This window comes from Dermacentor variabilis, chromosome 1 (assembly GCF_050947875.1).
Source record: "Dermacentor variabilis isolate Ectoservices chromosome 1, ASM5094787v1, whole genome shotgun sequence".
NCBI lineage: Eukaryota > Metazoa > Arthropoda > Arachnida > Ixodida > Ixodidae > Dermacentor > Dermacentor variabilis.
In genome coordinates this window covers 108,456,896-108,475,549 of record NC_134568.1, presented here as the reverse complement: position 1 = coordinate 108,475,549, position 18,654 = coordinate 108,456,896, and the positions used below count along the sequence as shown (strand labels likewise).

Below are 18,654 nucleotides of genomic sequence, written 5' to 3'. Positions count from 1 at the left end.
CCATGAAGCTCAAGATAAGCTGTTACATGTTTAAAGATAATGCGTTCAAGAAGTTTGGAACATGTGCAGAGTATAGAAATGGGTCGATAGGAAGAAAGCAGCGATGAGTCTCCTCCTTTTGGCACTGGAACAATCTTTCCAAACTTCCAGTCATGAGGCAACTCGGATAGTTGTAACGACTTATTAAAAATCACACATAAGAATTTAGAGCACCACTCGGCATACCGGAACAGGAATGTGTTGGGTATCGCATCGACGCCAGAAGATTTTTTTGTATCAATGTTAAGTAAAAGCTTTAGAACACCTTCTTCCGTTATTATAATATTACTAATAGGTGGAACGCTTTGTAATGTCGAAAATATGGGTTTTTCACCGTTATCAACTGTAAATACGGAACAGAAAAAGTTGTTGAGCGATTCTGCAACTTGTAATTTCTCCGACACTATTTCACCATTAATGCAGAGGGTGGGCACGGTTCTTGATTTTGAAAAAAAATGCCGCCAGAATTTTGCAGGGGACGAAAGGAGAAATTGCTTCATAGTGACATTGTGGTAGTAGTTTTTTGCTTTTTTAATGCTTTGGCTTAAATGAGTGCGCAGCGCTGAAAGTTTGCGCTGCTTATCTCTGTTTAGTGTTAATTTATTACATGCAAATCAAGTTGATATGTTTGATAACTCGCTGTTTATGGCGTTCTGCAATACGCCAAGGGATTTACCTGAATATAATAACGTGGTATCGTCAGCGTACCTAACAGCTTTTCATGACTTTAGTATTGATGGGAGGTCAGTGGCACATAGCGAGAACAGTATGGGCCCCAAAACTGCATCCTTGCGGAACTCCTGTAACCATAGCAGTATACTGGGAAGCAAAGGAGCCAAATTTTACATATTGTTTTCGACCGTTTAGGTAGCTTGAAAAGAGCTGCATTGTAATTTCGCTAAAACCATAAGTTCGTGATTTTTTTAGAAGTATGGAATCACAGACCGTGTCGAATGTTTTCTTTAAATCTATAAATAGTCCTACGGCAAACTCGTTTTTATGTAGAGCTTTGTATATACTCTGGGTTAGTTCTAACACTGCTGATGCCGTTGATCGATTGGCTCTGAATCCATGCTGAGAATCTGCTAGAAGCTTGTTTTCGTTTAGGTAGTACTTCAGTTTAGCCGCGATGACCTTTTCTACAGTATTTATTATGCTAAGTACAGAGATAGGCCGATAGCTTCCTGGGTCATTGACGTCGCCACTTTTATATATGAGAAACTCTTGCGATCTTTATGATGTCAGGGTATGTGCTTCGGCTTATACAGTTAAGTATTTTAGTAAGTACTGGTACAAGAATATCCATATTGTCTTTCAATGCTTTTAAAATATTTAGGGGTATTATTGGACTGCAACTTGAACTGGAGACCACATATACCTAGTATATGAGCGAAATTAGCTTCGGCTTGCTATTTATTAATAAAATGCAGAGAATATCTTGACCTTAGCGTACTTAAAGTTGTTTACTTTTCCATATTTTACTGTCACATCATATACTGTTCCGAATCATGGTCTGGCACATGTAAAACATACATAGATCCCATCTTTCGGTTACAGAAAAGCCCCTTGCGCATTATGACATACACAAGCCCACATGATAATAGTGACATGCTGTTCGGTCGCCTCGGTAAATTACCATTATCTCTGGCATGCGAAATGAAAGTTGCCATGTTGATTAACACTATTTCTCGTGGGAATCATTCATTATCACCAAGCCTGTTTATTACACCTAATCGCAATACAATGGGTGGAACAAATATAAATTTCAACCTACCAATCACTCGTAACACGTATGGCCAACAACTACTTTTTGTTTCATGGTGCCAAAATTTGGAACGCAGTACCTCTTGGGGTAAAACTGGCCAACCATATCGTGTCTGCTGTAAAAAAAGCGATACCTACCAAAAAGTGCGTAATTTTCCGTCAGTCTGGTTCTCCACTCGTTTTATACTGTGCCAGATTATTCCTTCTTGGATCTATTCAGAAAGCCTAAACACTTGAGCACAGACCCTTGCAAATATGTTGCTTCTACGTATAGTATGCTATTTCTTTTTTTTGTATGCATTCTGCTAACAGTTCTGTTTTATCACTAGTGATTGATATCCACTGTTTTCTTTTTTAATGGCTGTAATTGTATGTATCCACCTAACTGTATTAGCTTGTATCACTAATAACTAGACATGCGCTTGACTTTGTAGCTGCTGCTACATATATGACTATGGGCCTACACTAGCCTTTGGCTACTTGCCTAACAGTTTTTTTGTACAAATTATTATCAATGAAAAATAAATTGAATTGAATTGAATTGAAAGTGAAGCTCCTGGAGGTGATCGTCGTGCGTGTCGCATTGCGTAGTACAGGGTGCGCAAGAACACGTGTGCGCGTGCCATTTTCCTTTAAGCGGAAGACGCAGGAACAAAATGGACAAATGATTAAGCTCTTCACGAAAGCTTCGCATCACATATATCTCAAGATGTGCTTTCTTTTATTTATTTAGGATCGACCGACTGCAGAATTTAAGCCTACGTGGTGAGCTCGACTCCGTAATCGGCGCCGCCATACATTACGGTTTCCACGAAACTCGTTCCCACTGGCGGCATGTCAAATGCGTCAGAGACGATTGTGAAGATGAAATGAACAACAGACGCGACATTTGTAACAGTTATTAGTATCAGCTTTATTCGTTGTACACACTTCATCCGTGCCGAGGCGCAAAGCACGAGCCTCGTGGATGGAGACAAACGGGGGAGGGTAGGAGGGGGGGGGGATTAGACATGCCGCCTGTTCAGGTATGGCACATATAAGACCGCGTGACGGAGTAAGCAGACACACCTAAGCATTTTGCCTTCTCACGACGCCTTCCCAACGGCTTGGTACGACGGTTGCTGTAATACAGTAAATGATGCCTACAACAAAAGTAACAAATAAGACGACTAGAACTTCCATTGGGTGCGAGACCCAGCAAAAACGAGAACATGCAGCACACCGGACGTTAGCAAAGCATAAAGGCACGAACAAGTGTATAGACGAACGCGACGAATGTAGCGCCATTTGTTAAGTACGTTTTATTTTAACGTGCATGTTTGCGCCTATTCCATTTCGCCTCACTGAATTAACGAAAATCGCGTTTCAGCTTGCTCTGTTTCTTGCTTCTAATTGTTAACATTTTCTTTAGTTGAACCGCCTTCTTCCCATGACATTGATTAGAAGATTGTTTAAGCCACTCGCAGCTGTCACCTTGTGCAGGCGCAAAAGATCGTAGCGTTATATGGGGTATCTTCTCATTCATGTTTCTTTGCCTGTCTGGTTCAGACCAGCATCGATGCTTTCCCAGACGCCTAGTTTATCCTTCGCCAAAAACGTCGTTTCCATCTTTTTTTTTCCTTTTACCCCAGTGAAATAGTTATGACATAAAGTGATGCAATATGCCCAAGGCTCTCTGTCTATCCCATTATTTCATGCAAGCAGAGAACATAGTATTTGTAAGAGATACAAAGAAAAAAATGTTTGACAACGTTCAAGCCAGCTTGTCGCTCTATGGGAAAATCACTTTTTCAAAAAATATCGGTCGTTTTGTGAACCTCGTAGCTTTCTGCAACTGCTCCTGTCTTCTTGCCCAGAGGCCATTCTTCTTAAAGTGAATGCGACGTCAGCAAAATACGCTGCCCTCTTCATCACTTTCTCGCCATAGTAAAAGGAGAAAAAGAAAAGCAAGAAACCTGTATCTTTCGTATAACGTAGCGTAACTGTGCCTAAATCATGTTTTTTTTCTTCAGCGCAGCTTGTATAGCAATGCCATAAAAGCAATGTCGAATTCAGCAGCGGTTTGATATTCTCCTGGAAGCATATTTTTTAGTTATAAAATATAAAAAGCACGTTTCTCGTTTCAATTTCGTTCCTTGTTCACCTCTGGAACGCTAAGAAAGATGCGGCTTCAAGGAAAATAAAAAAAAAAAGCTTCATGTCCCAGCGCGTAGCAGTTCTGCGCAAACTAATAATAGCAAAGACCGACAGTCGACTAGACGATTGCAATCGGCCCCTTTCCATCCGCTCGAGCTGCTTCGCTTCCCCGCCGAGCCGTTCTTGTGAAACTTTTACTCATAGTTCTGCGCTGAAATTATCTGTCTGGCGAAGCGGCTTCACGCAACTGTGTAACTCTGAGTATCGACAGCTTTGTTTCTCTCTCTATTTCTCGTTATTTATCTTGTGCTTGATGACTCCAAATGCCACTGCGAATGCCCCATAGGCGCTGAGTCCATCTTCTTGCCCAAGAGGCCGGCTTAGCGGGCGTGCGCCTTACAGAAGGGCCGTCCTCCTTTGGCAAAGAAGCTTTGACCCTCCAGGTTTTTCTGGCAGATCTGCGCAAGGTGAGTGAGAAGAAATTACCCATCAGTTGTATGAAAGAGCGCAAGAGATATGTCTGTGTCTGTAAAACCCGTTAACAGTCAAGTAGCCAACATTTTATTTGTAAGCATGGAAAAAGTGACTGGCAGGCTGTGATCGTGATTGTGATCGGGTCACGATTACAGAAGAGCAGTGCTAAAAAACTAGACAAGTTAGAAAGGGGCACACAGACCCTGCCCTGTCCTTTCTATCTTGTCCCGTCTTATGGGGCTGCTTTTTGTAATCGCGAAATTGCAATTTTTGTAATTTTCTTTCTTTCAACCTTTTCTATTAATTTTCAATCTATTAAGCTGTAAGCTCAGCGCGCTCTAAAATACTCTTACAAAAAAAAACTACATTTACTCTTCGTAATTGATCTGTTGTTTTACTGAACCGGCACCCATGGTTTCTGGAGGGGACTCCAGAAACGCCGCTGAAATGCACCGTGAAGAAATGTTTTCAGGTTTTAGGGGCCACAGAAGATCCCCATTTTATTCTTCAATGACATCTTGTTACTCGTATGGATTAACCGCATGCGAGTAACAAATGGCTACCAGACATACGCCACCAAAACAATCAATCCAAATAATGAGATTTCGCAATATGCGCACAAGCAGCCCGTAGTATGGAATAGTAGGCTCGAGTTATTCTGTGGTATTAATGCGCCTCGAGCGGCAAGCCGTACTTTGCGTTTGCAAATGTTCCATGCGTTTGAACACCAAACATACCAAACCATGGAACGGGGTGGACTATAACGTTAGTGGCTCACTAACTACAAGTTATGCAGGGTGACCTTTTAACTTCAAGAATTGAACTAAAGCATAGTAGTTAAGTTCGATATTGTCTGCTTGACTTCATTTACATTACTAATAATTACATTTAATACCACTCAGTGTCACTTTATCTTCCCTCATAATCTCGATTGTCAGGTGAATAAAGTAAACCCTCATCCTGAGTCTATTCACACCAGCGTGTTCCCTCAATTTCCATCAAAGGTAGCTCAAAACTGTCTTGCGAAGACACTACAATTAAACTCCTGCGTTAAAGCGTGCTGTTTACTTCGTGTTTCAATTTCTATCAGTATTCGTTCACTTAGTCTTGCGATCATGTCCGTTTTATCATGCCTCCGACTGACCGTGCACTTGAAGCACTGGGAGTGGTAGTTGTTGTTCAGCGCTTCAACCCAGCGATCTCCGGCCTCGATCGGGAATCCGCAGCCCACGCACTTGGTGGTGAAGAGTTCGTTCCAGTCTGCGATTTCAAGAGGATATTTGATATCCGGTTGAGTGGGACACAGTGCCGATTCGTGCCAGATGTGAGGCGTCAGCTTTATTTCACTTGACCATGCCGAAGATCACACTTGATTTGCCTCGCCAGCATAAAGGATGTAGTGAAAGAAAGTCAAGGTGCACAAATCAAATTTCATGTAGTGCAATATTTCGAAAACAAATGAAACATTTTTTCTGCGCTGAGTAATTTCTTTCAAGTCACTTTAGCGGGAGCCCACTTTTCCCAGAGTGTGCGTCGATATGAAGAAATAAGATGACCATAGGCCTCAGCGCAGCTTCTTAGGCGGCGCTGATTGGATGTGTACTTCGAGAAATATTCGCAGATTGGTCGACCTGCCCTCTCGCGTTGCTGCAAAGACATCGCGGTCTGGTATCGAGAAACCGTCAGTTCTTTAACTCTTGCCTAGCCATCTATACCTTTTGTTTCTTTCTTTTTTTTTGACCCTGCATACTTTCTTGGACACAGTAAAAACACGTGTATAGCTTTGGATAATATACACCTTCGACTATCTTAGTACGTTTACACATGTACAAGCGATATAAGTTATACAAGCACTGCGAGAACAAATACGTACTGTAGAATTACAAAAACAGCGACTGTAACGAATAGACTTCAAGTGATAGAAACCGTTCGCGTTTGGAGGCATTCTTGCGCAGAGAAAAAGACTTCGCGAAGAATCGTGTGTCGTGTGAAATCTATGGGTTTCACAAAGTTCCAGAGTACCAAAATGAAACGCGAAATTATAGATAAACGTCTGCTTGTGGGGAAGTGTTCATTCGGGCCATGGCCGAGCGCTTACGACGAACAGCGATCACACTTCATGTGAAAGTGGGTTCCACGGTTGCATTCATGCGCAGAGACTATTATTCTTCCACATTAGTAGTTAAGTTATTATAGTCAGAAAATGGCGCTCTATGACAGCCATCGCGGGCTTTCCCGATACTAAAACTCATGGCGAGCATTGTGGCGGTGGAACTACTGAGTTGCACTTTAGTTTCCCAATTTTAGCATTATGGATCAGCGTTAGAGTATGCGCGTGCCATTTCTGCGAAGCAATATCCTTTCCTCTGTACATGCTCAACGGTTACTGCTGCTGCTTGGGCAGACTGCCACACTAGTTGGAATGAACACAGACGCTTCCCTAAAAAATAACTGTTAATCGACATTCGCGGAGTGCTTTGCGCTGAGCACATGTTAGTTCTTGTTTGGTGTCCACACACCTACATTTAAGCGTGTAACCTGAAGCGTCCTTTTTTCTCTCTCTTCCCTCTTCAAATATTTATACCAGTGTGTTCATAGGATAGCCATTTGTTAGTAAATTCTCTAACGATGTGCTGCGCATGTGTAGGAAAAACGGTGGGGATTAACATAAAGTGCGGGAATTAGGCAACCTGGTCTGACGGTTTGCTTTCGCGGGCTGGATGCTAGCGAATTTAATAATAATAATAATAATAATAATAATAATAATAATAATAATAATAATAATAATAATAATAATAATAATAATAATAATAATAATAATAATAACAATAATAATAATAATATGAAGAAGAAGCGATGGTTGCAACTACCTAAGGCTGAACGAGGGTAATGGCGCCCGTCGCAGTAGGGGGGTTCGGATCACCTTGGGCACCTGCGCTTCTCCAGCTTGCGCCTAAACCTAAGCACACGAACGCTCAGCATTGAGGCCAGGGAGACGCTGCGGCTGAGTATCTAACCCGCGATGTCGTGCTCAGCAGCAGTCATCACAGCCGCCGAGTTACTGCGGCAGTTGGTCAATTTATTAACTATAACTTGCTCTCTCAATAAAATCTTTATATTGCAGAGACTGATAAGTAGAAGCGCCGGAAAAATAGCGCCGTGCCCAAATCTCAACCCTCTATGCAGCTTATACTAAAGCGCCAAATAGTGTCATTTGCCAACAGCAAATGGAAAACGCGAACAATTCGGTGATAACTTGCCTTACAACACACTACTCAGCACAGCATGCAATTCTGTTGTATTCAATATGTATACTATATAGGTAGTCGTCTTGAGACGCAACATCCAACATTATTTGCAAGGGAAGACAAGCCAGTCTCGCTGGTTCGGCACTTGTGGGGTTCTGCTGCTGCGGCAGTGACCTCAATACAGGCCGCAATCTTTGTTCGCCTCCGAGGAGGCGGCATTCCGATGGCGCCAGTATGCAAAAATGCATTTGTGCAGCCGTAGAAAAAAAAAACGCTCCAGTCCAATTCATTTCAAGGCCGTGCCTCACTGCTCCTAATGACCTCTATTAGTTTTGTGTTGTAAAACACCACCAGTAACTAAATTTCGATAAGCGTCGATGTATTGTTATTCGTACGATAACTAGCGCGTTCAAGGCGAACGCCGTATTGTCACCGCATGTGCGGCAAAGCAGTGACAAAAAATAAATTAATTGTCAGAGGAATGACAGCACAATGAAGCGCATACAGGGTAGGAAGTGGTACATCTACAAAAATACAAAGAAAAGCCTAAAAATATGTGCAGGTTTTTAAAGAGCAGACATAGACATTAAGTGATGCACTGTGAAGGAAGACTGTTTTCGTAAGGACAGCGCCTATAGATTACATTACTTTATACTAAACGCTACGAGACCAGCGAAGAGACAACCGGGCGTGAAGCGCTCCGAACAGGAACATTCATGGATGTACCGTCCTTCAAATGTCTCACAATTACCCGTAAGACAAGCACTGAAGGAGAAAATTTTATTATCCGCTAAGTAATTCATACGTGACTTCATTATCACACTCGCTGTTAGCACTGCGAGGATCGTTTCTGGCGTTCCTCAATCACTTTCAACTTCACACCCTTTAACAATAGGGGCCAGATGGTTCATTACAGCACCATACATTTTCCCAACTGGTCACCAGCACAATAAGTGACGCCTAAATCGGTAGTAGCTTACTAGATAGGAAAGCGACAGCAAATATTTCATTGTGATTGTGTTATGAGTGACTCTTCATTGTTTTTCTCCTCTTTCATTCTTACCTATCCTTTCCCCTTTTCCCTTCCTCAAGTGTACGTTTGCCAAGAGGGCACGTACTTGGTGAACCTCGCTACCTTTCCCTCTCCTTTGTTTTCTCTCTCTCTCTAATAGATCAATCAGTCATAGAGAGTTTGTTTGTTGTCTTAGCTCGGAAGAAAATTCGTGCATGGCGGAGGTACTCGACCTTTTTCGCAGTAGGGCATTCCGTCTTCGAGGTAGAACGAGCTGTTTCCAAAAGCTGTTTTGCAGTATGTGCAAACGAAGCAATCGGGGTGCCAAGTCTGCTCAAGAGCATTCAGACAATCCTGCAGGAAGAGAGGAGACCAATAACAGGATTCTATAGCAGGCGGTAAGTTCTCAGAATGAGAATAAGAAAGGATAATAAGTTGCGTCGATAAACTCTCTGAGCAAAAAAGAATGCAAGCCCTGTGTTCCCACTTGAAGTTCACGAGTCAAATTCATGAAGCTTTTCATTCGTATGCCATCTTTCCTACTGGCAGGCTGTCTTCACTAATAATATACCCAGGATCAAGATTGGCTGTAACTTGCTCTTATGAACAATCACAGCGTTATAACTATCAGTAAATACCGGTCCTGATGCTTGTGCTTTAAATCTGAGCTATGAGTAACAAAGAATTATTCAGGGGAAATTACATGTACTTAATAATTTATTTAAAGAAAGGATAAATTAATGGAATTTAAAGTAGAAGAAAGAAGAACTTTCCGCAGGCGGGGAACGATTACATTAATTTAATTTCTTTAATTCAATTAGTAAGTACATGTAATATTCCCTGTGTTGTCCTTGGTGTCTTTGTTGGCTTCTTATGATACGATTTATAAAGATCGGGTCGCTCGGTTAACCCTATTTCTCATTGTTCATTACATAACGAGGGTGTCGAATCCGGCAACACTGATGCCTCAAGGATAGCGCGTGTGGGTTTACTGACCAGTTGCCTTAACCCAAATAAGATTACGCACTCGTGAGGTCTGCCGCACAAAGGATGTTCCGCATCCGCCGCCAAGGTTTGTGAGTAGTGGCGCTGGCTAACACTCCCAGGATTAGTTCTAGTGGTAACACATAAATACCCCAGAAAGTGGATGGGAAAACGGCGCCACGGTAACTCAATTGGTAGACCATCGCACCCGTAATGCGAAGACGTCGGATCGTTGCCCACCTGCGGCAAGTTGTTTTTTCATCTACTTTTAATTCCATTAATTTATCATTTCTTTCATTCAATCAGAAAGTACATGTAATCTCCCCTGTGTTGTCCTTGGTGTCTTTGTTTATTGGTTTCATGATATGATTAATAAAAATCGGGCCCCTTAGTTAACCTCCTTTCATCTCGTTCAATGAATTATTCAAGTAAGCTTCATATTACAGATTACATACCCTCAATGCACACCCTACGACAAAAACTGTGTGCCGACAAAAGTAACCTAGACGCTAAGCGTAGGGTGTCCCAGCTAACTTTAGCCACTGTTTAAAAATATGCAAATTCCACGTAGCTGGGCAGGACAAAGATGATGTTGTTTGCCGTCACTTGGAGGTACTCAAACATTTTTTTTTCATTCCCGCCTAATTAGATAATTAGTCTTAATTAATTAATCAACTTCTCAAATATTCATGAATACTTTGTTAAGCGCAAAAAGACAGACACAAGAAAGACGACTGTGCTGAACTATATTTCTCAAATATTATAACTAGATGAAGAATGTCAATGAGAAAATTGTAGAGCGACATGAAAAACTCCTGATACAGCTTTCTATTCCTCAATACGTGATACATAAAAGTTTTTCTGAGCGTGAAAGAAGCCCGCGAATACACGAAAGGTGCCTCGAGTGGCCAGTCGCGCGGCAATTTTGCGTATGTTCGCGGGCTTCTTTCACGCTCGGTAAACACTTTTACGTAGCACGTATTGAGCAACGGAAAGCTGTAACGGGTGTTTTTCTTACCGCTGTACAATTTTCTCAATTACACTTTTCATCTAATTATAACATTCGGGAAGTTAATTAATTAATTACGACTAATGATCTAATTAGGCAGGATGAAAAATATAGTTTGACCATCTCCAAGCACCTGTAAACAACATTACCTTTGTTCTGTCCAGCTACTTGGCATTTGCATATTTTTTAACTCTGGCTAAGTTAGCTGGGACACGCTGCATAGTATTGCCCTTCCAGTTTTAGTGAACGACAGGCTGAAAAGTAAGCGAGTCTTACGCCCTTGATGCGATGTCCACACTTCCTGCAAATGGGTGCCATGTAGCATTCGTAGCAGTGTTCGCAGTACAATTTTCCCTGCTCCTCGACGAAGCCGATGTCCTGGAGCGACTTGCGGCAGCTACCGTTGGAGCACAAGAAGTGATCCGGGCACCAGTTGCGTCCTAGTGCTGTCACAAACGGCCCCCTGCGAAGAAAATTCAGTCAAAAGGTAGTGCTTAGAGTGCGTGCTTCGTTTCTTCCCATCATAAGTTAGTTAAAGTATGAGAACAAACTGCCTAACACACGCGAGACTCATGATTTACCTTTATAATTGTCCTGCTTGACTTCGGTACTAATGATTACAGAAGCAATTGTTTCATACTGAATTCAAGATGATGACGAGGTCATCTAGAAGATGCCCTTTCGGAGTGCGCCGTATCACAGCTCTAAACAAAGTGACGTGAAGAAAGAAACCGATGAGGGGGCGTGCATCCGGTTCTTCACTGGCGTCAGAAATGTCGTCCCGTTAGCTATACGGCTAAGCGTTTTGTAGGATATATCAAGCTAAATTGGAAGTATGACCCAGAGCAACAGACAGAGAATAGAACGTTTCAGTATAGTTTTGCCGCTCCGCTAACCGACCCAAGCAGCTGCCAGCGGCACACTCTCACTTTACCGCGCCGCGCATGTGCAGATTGCAAAAATAACTGTTCTGTGTTTTTCTGTACTTAAAAATACCTGATACCTGTTCCACCTCAGAGAGGTGGAACAGGTATCATTATAGTGGTAACAAGGTCTTGGTGGTAACATGGAACGTTCTAGTGTAGCTTCTACGTGACGTACTGCTGCACATCGAAAAGCTTGATTAAAATTCTGAGTTATGTGACATTCAGAATCCAAAAGATATGGTCTCGGTACCAGGGGTATCGCAGCTACTTCTTTATGGGAGCCTATGTACGGACACCTGTGGGAAGTTGAGTTAGGGCGAAAATAGATATGATTCATTGGGCTCTCCGCACATCTCAGAGACCGGAAAGAATGCCACAGTCGTAGCCTGGCAGCCTCGCCTATCGTTGTACATAGTACAGTTGTATACTTGCATTATCCCCAGCCATCCTCTTTTTCGCTTTCCTTGTCTCTCTCAGTTTCCTTTACTCTGGTGAGGTGCAGCACGTCAGAGACACACGCTTACAGCCAACGTTTCCTCATTTCCGCTCACTAAAATCCCTCTGTCTCGCCATTCCCATTCAACATGTCTCCCGCAGGCGCATGGAGTGCGCCAGGTGGCGTACCTAATGGGTGATCCGCAGCTGGAGCAGATGGGTATCTTGCCGCCGATGGCCTGCGTCAGCTTTCCGCGGCCTCTCTTGGGCGCCGGCCTGGACCCCGCTCCTTGGGAGAGACCTGAAGGGCCCGTAAAAGGAGCCGATGAGGCGCCGGTCGCGAGCGCAGGCGCGGGCTGCCCAACGGGTGCCCAGGGCCCACCATTGCCTATTTTGGCAGGCGGCGCGCGTGACACTGGCTTCGGTGCCGTGGGCGGCGGCACCTTGACGCCGCCGATCGGTTGCTGCTGGCCGCCGCCGTAGCCCGACAGTGGGCTAGGCGAGGACGACACAAACGAAGGTGGTCGCGACGAAGCTGGGCTCGACACGGGCGAGTATGGGGACGCGGATGGGGACGAGGGCCGGAAGGGCCCTCCCGGCGGGGCCCCGATCGGCTGGCCACCGCCCCACTTAGGGGTCGACGGAGCCGTCGTCACCCGCTGAGTGCCCGGAGGAGGTCGGTACGTAGGCACGCTCGGCGTGGCGTTCGACTCCAGAACGCTGCTGACGGGAGCGGGACCGCCGGCGTGTGCGGGCGGCCAGGTGAACTTGGCGCCTCCTTGCCGGCCGACAAGACAGCGGTGGTCCGCCGAAATGGCAGCGCGGTCATCACGGCGTCGCGGATAGGCGGAAGCCAGGGAGACGAAGACAGGGAAGGCGAGGGCAGAAAAGACAGGAAGAGAGGGGCAGAGCCAGGGAGAAAAGAAATGAAAGACAAGCGAAAGAAGACAGTCGAGAGCATGCTGGTGCGGGGCAGAAATCTCTGCAGCGCCGATCACTTGGAGATCTCTACCTTCGATTACCCGCAGCAGTCAACCGTTGCATGTCACAACAACCGTACAATAAATTTAGTTTACATACCTAAGAATCCTTGGCATCGGGCTTGTTTGCCTGTTTCGCCACCACGGCGTTAAAGGTAGTGCTCGCTCTGCTAGTTGTCAATCGTACCTGCGTGCACACTGCTTTCTTATTTAATTGTTTCCCATAAACTCATTTCATCTCGTTAGGTCGTCCCTGTATGTTGCTTCTGCTGCATTACGCTGGTGCTTTGCACTTTGGTGACAAGGTTGTGTTTTGGTCAAAGTTAGCTGGCAGCGTTTAATTATTAGTTTCAAGACTCACGGCTATCAAAGAGTCCCTCCAATTACCCTCTCTATAAGAACGACGACTGTTCGCATTGCTTTCCCACTTCCACAGATTGTATCATACCCCATCATCCTTCACTGCATCCCATAAAAAACAGCCCCTACGAATTTTCTCCCGCCTCGACCATCCCTTCAAAGTGCGTCCCACGCTTGCGCGTACGAATCTCCTTTGGCAATCACAGCTCTTCCTTGCTATTTATCACTTGAACAAGCTGCCAAAGAAATTGCTTCTATACATGATCGTGACTTGGTTGTAAGCCATTTGAAGAGTAGTTTAAATATGCATGTCTAGTAAAAACAGAATTCGGTGCTTTTGACCCGTTGTAAGTGCATTTACAGGCTTTGTACAGAGTTTTTTTTTTTTCATCTTGTATGCACTTCTTTCTTTTTCTTTCTTCTTTATTTTTTATTGTGTTCGGTAGCCTGTACTACGGCGTTCCATATTGCCTTTCCCTTCCAATAGTGTTTAAAATATCTTGTTCTTATCCCTCCCCACCTCTATGTAATGCCCGCAAGGGCCTTTAGGGTATCTGAATAAAAAAAAGAATCACCTTTAATGTTCAGAGTTTTGTGTAGAGAGGACTACGGTACCATTTATGGTGTAAGATATCTAATTCTATCGTAGGCAACTACTTTTATTTGTGTGTTGACGACAGCAGCGGCGAGTGGGACTTCATCAGAAACGCAGCGCTTCTAGGGCACTTTCACATTTTACAGAAAAGTAACAGAGCATACAGAGTCTTCATTTTTCATATTCGTGTCCACAAAACCTTGATTATCTCTAAATGACCCGGCTTATGATCCTGTTCACTATAGTTTTTGAGTTCTGTGACGATTGATAAACGTGATTGCACGCTTTCATAGACTACTGCAGAGGCTCTGTAATTTTCTTGTTTAGAGGGAAAAATGGATTTTGACGCCCACATTTGGGTTCTTTTAAGACTATGGTTGCTTCAGCATTTCTAAACCTGCTTATTCATCTTTAACGCAGCAGCTCATGCAAAGTGTTGAAAAATAACTTTTCCTTGAAAGAAGTTGATTACCCTGCAGTGCTTTAGAGACATGAGCTGCCTGCTCTTTTCCGCCTACCGGAAGACCAGTGTACACAACAGCTAGGCGCGTTGCATGCGTTCTCGGGTGACGGACAGTAGCACAGAATGCGCATTCTCCCATAATGCTTCTTTTTTGCAGACGTTTTCTACAGACGGTGCCCTTAGTACGTCAGTGACCTTGCTGAATTAAGCCACACGGCAGGTACTAAGAGTAATTCCTGGTGGCTACGTCACTAAAATGTTACGTCCAGGGGATGAAGGCCCACTTCTCCAATACAGAAATTGTACACATGTATCTATGGTGTTTTTATGCGTACATAAGAGGGGCCATCGATTAGAAGAAATATGTAAGCGAGACGTCGCACTTAGTGAGAGACTGTCCTGTAAAATATTTCAACGAAGTGCTTTTAGTGCATCAAGAAGCGTTGCTCTGCATTTGATATTTAAAAGACGTTCCCTATTGAGCTTAGAATCCGCCGTCAGCATGAGGTGCTAGCGGTCAATCTCCAACTTTTTTAGACACGATGGAGTCAGAGGTGTCAATTAACCACGCTGTTACTATAAAGGACGAAGGATAACTACACTGAGACATTTACGATAGGGTTATTTCTTGCCTATCAGTAGCATATTCACTCTTCTGGGCTCTCTGCGCGAGTGATGATGGCGCATTATTGCTATATTTTCGAGATATCCTTTATTTGCTTCTACTTTCGGTACAAATATCAAACTCAAGAAAACTGCGATCAAATTCGCAGTAATGTGTTTTCATCACTGCTTCTGGAACACTAGTTAAGTACTTCTGATGGAATGGAGATTCCGGATGCGTTTAAAACAGCAAATGGCTGCACATGGTGAACGAATATATCGGCACTAGCTAGCTCGCCATAAAATAGAGTAGTATAAAACGGATTGCGTGTGAGTATTACAATTTATAAATTCGCATCCTACGTTGCAGATACTGTACAATTTTGGTAGAACTTAGTTCGCTCATACATGAACCAGTTTCAGCGAGCTAGATTCACCTAGCCAATTTAGGAGGTTTCTTAATTTCCCATTGTCGCGTATTAGCTGCACAAATTATATTTGGGTGATTATTTCCCGTGCATATTGCGTCCATTCCATTGGAATGTCTTGGCACTGCTTTTGCACGGCAGCAAACTGTATACCCCCGACCCCTATGTGGCTGACCTCCGCAGCTTTCCTCTATTTGCTTTCTGTCTCTCGTAAAAAAAGAAAAAAGAAAAGCAGCTCGAAAGAAACCAGGAATGGCTTCATGGAGGTACTGTTGCAGGCATGAGTAACAATGTTGTGTTACGTAGCTCGGTAACTATTTGTTACACACAGAAACGTATATTTATTGCACTCCTGTGCACGTGCACCATGCGTGTATTGAAAACGGAGTCTTTAAGAGCAAGCTTTAGATCGGGCCCAACTCCGATGCCGCCTATTCAAATACATGTAAAACCCAGCAACGTTTTTTTTTTTTTTTCTAAAATAACCACTGGGCTGATTTTGATGAAATTTGCTGCAATTGAGAGAGAAGGCTAAATTCTGGCGATCTTGGAAGCGGAATTTCGGTTTAGGGCATTGGTTCGTTAAAATCAATTTTGAAAACCTGGCTACATTGAAACAAACAGAAGCACGAAGCTTACAAATGCGTACCTCCGCACCAAGAACAGACATCGCAGTTCTGTAAAGTGCATGCGTTAAACTATTCAAAGCGGACAAATTTGATATGTCAATTTACATCTTACGTGAATCTGTTACATTGTTTACAGAGGTTTTGCAAAAGTCCCACTCGCATATTAGTAGTCTATTTGATAGATGTACAATAAATAAATTTTGTGCGCTTTATATGTACTATCATACGCAACTTACATAATTGTTATATCATTTTTTGACGACTGCTGAGTTACAGAGTTGTAACTTGATATTCTCGTTTTCTGAAAACTTGCGATTTCCAGCAATTTTTATTAAGAAAATTGACCGCCTAAATCAAACGTTCGCTACCAACAGTCACTTGATTTTAACTTTTTCTGTTAAATGCAAGAAACCTCATCAACCTCATTCAGCGCTCAATCTGTCGCTTCGTACTCTTCCTTCCCAAGTCTTTATTTTCCTTTTTTGGCGCTACAATGTACTCATTAAACCTCATCAAATTTGGTGCAGTGGTTTCCGAGAAAAGCGATTTCTCCTTTCCCATGTATTTAGATAGGAGAGCCCGAGCTAAAGCTTCCTCTTAACAAGCGTAATATTTGAGCTCGTCGGCTACGAAACACTATCAAGTAGCGAGAGTGTAGGATAGGGAATAGCGCTTAAAGGCGACTTGCTGCTTGTTATTCCATTTAACTTCTGAGTGAACACACACAAAAAACAACATGCAACTGCATGCGATGCACGTTAGAACTGAAGAATTCCAATACGTCGATGCTACCAATTCTAAATAATAAACATAAGCACTATATCAGCCTCCTGCACTTGATTCAGCATAAGAAGAACCGAACGTATGTAGGCAACGTCTCATTAAGTTGTGCGATATTTGACTGGCTTCTCATGGTGACGGCAATGCGTGTCCGTCACGAATATGAGCACTGTGATATCACTTCAAGTATTTTCGAACGAGTTAGTGTCTGTTTGCGATCTTGCAGGTTTTGTTCCAGTTCATCTTCCTACTCAGACTGCAAGCGCAAAAGTTTCACTTATGCCCGCATGGGATACTTGTTGTACGCGTTATGGGCTGCCCTTTCTTTCGTCCTCTTTCTTGCCGTAGCTCACAGTAACCACCCCAACGTCACCGGTTCACGCTGATATATTGTGCATCTTATCATGGTTAAGTGCCATTTTCAAATTGAGTATAACGCATGACCCATGCAATGCTTTTATGAGGCGGGGCATCAACAAGTCAACATTTAAATACAGGTGGCGTCATAACTAGGAAGTAGGTACACCGGTGTTGTCATTTTCATTTTCCGTTGTACAGAAGCGGCAGTAGGCTGAGGACATTGGAACTATTGGCCAGTGCCATGGAATAACTTTTCACAAGTTATGCTCCCTAACAAGGTAGAACGTAGGTGCTTGTGGAGCTAACCTGTGGGCACAACGAGGACTACATCACTGGTACTACCTGCGCTGCGGCGGAGCCACCTTTAGCCTCGCGTTAATTCTTTGTACATTGGCTTATTGTGGTTAAAATATTTAAAAAAAATAAAAATACTGCACAGACTTGCACAACCTTGTTCGGAGAGAAAATATGAATCTAGAAAGGAAATTAAAATGCGGAAAGAACGACCCAAATTCGACGCGACCCATCTTACTTGAAGTTTACTCCGCCGTATTGCAGCAGGCTGCGACGGGGCAGCACGCGGCACCCTGGAGACGCTGTCACCAGCCGTGCTACATTCTAGGGTGTACGCATGTGTAATATACGGAGCACTGGTCTGGGGCTTTGATGCAGGTTACGCACTGCTGATTTTTATGTGATAGCCATCCACTCTGTGCGAAGCGCGCATCGCCATGTTCGTCCACATCGCCCCTGTTTTCAGTTCCCTTCGTTCGCGTTAAGCCGCCATCACATCTACCGAAACGACAAAGTCTCATGCTTCGCCGGTATTTCGCGGATCATATGTAAGTCCTGGTTGAGTCTTTGCAGTAATGACTTTGTTTCAGAAATTGTTTTATTGTCTTTACCATGAAAGGCTTTTTGGAATCATTTAGTCCAGAATACGAAGGAAGCCAGCGGAATTGAATTATCTCTCTCCGTATATCTGCGTTACATAAATGAAGAACATACTAAAATTGTCGACCTGTGGATATGAACGGACCACCGCCTAGACTGATCACAAGGCCTGAAGTACTAGTCACTAAGGCATCACAGCGTTGCGGAATTAATGTGGTGGTTTATCCTTGGAGTGGAGTCTGTGATGTGTAACCTAAAAGAGCTAGCATACGTCTCAAGTATTATAAAACGCTTTAGCCAAACAGCTGCTGTCCTACAATTGCATTACCACCATGCGAGGCTCCAGCTGCGCGAGTGCTAGCCGTACCGCTTCAGTCATGACGCGTGAAACCAGCGCTCGTGTAGCTGGCGTCTAGCTGAGAAGACGACGTTAACCGTAGCTGGTAACGATGTGCTAAAGAGCACGCGGACTCGGCTGGCCCCAGGTGCAGACTTTTTCCCACGTAACGAATTACGCTAATGGGCAAGGTTCAGG

At 43.6% G+C, this 18,654-nt stretch overlaps 1 protein-coding gene across 5 annotated transcripts in view; it reads right to left on the bottom strand.

The window, feature by feature from the left end:
- Positions 1–2,691: 2,691 nt before the first annotated feature.
- The window catches only part of Zasp52 (Z band alternatively spliced PDZ-motif protein 52), a 114,953-nt gene continuing 98,990 nt past the window's right edge, over positions 2,692–18,654 (bottom strand). For 3 of the 5 annotated variants that reach the window (XM_075692795.1, XM_075692802.1, XM_075692796.1), the window contains exons 12-16: positions 12,217–12,805; positions 10,943–11,129; positions 8,907–9,027; positions 5,558–5,673; positions 2,692–4,397 (exon numbers count right to left, since the gene is read on the bottom strand). In XM_075692795.1, the coding sequence (XP_075548910.1) occupies positions 4,320–4,397; positions 5,558–5,673; positions 8,907–9,027; positions 10,943–11,129; positions 12,217–12,805 (1,091 nt within the window). In that variant the 3' untranslated portion in view covers positions 2,692–4,319. The remainder of the gene's footprint in view (positions 4,398–5,557; positions 5,674–8,906; positions 9,028–10,942; positions 11,130–12,216; positions 12,806–18,654) is intronic. The other 2 variants (XM_075692812.1, XM_075692821.1) reach the window with 1 other exon arrangement.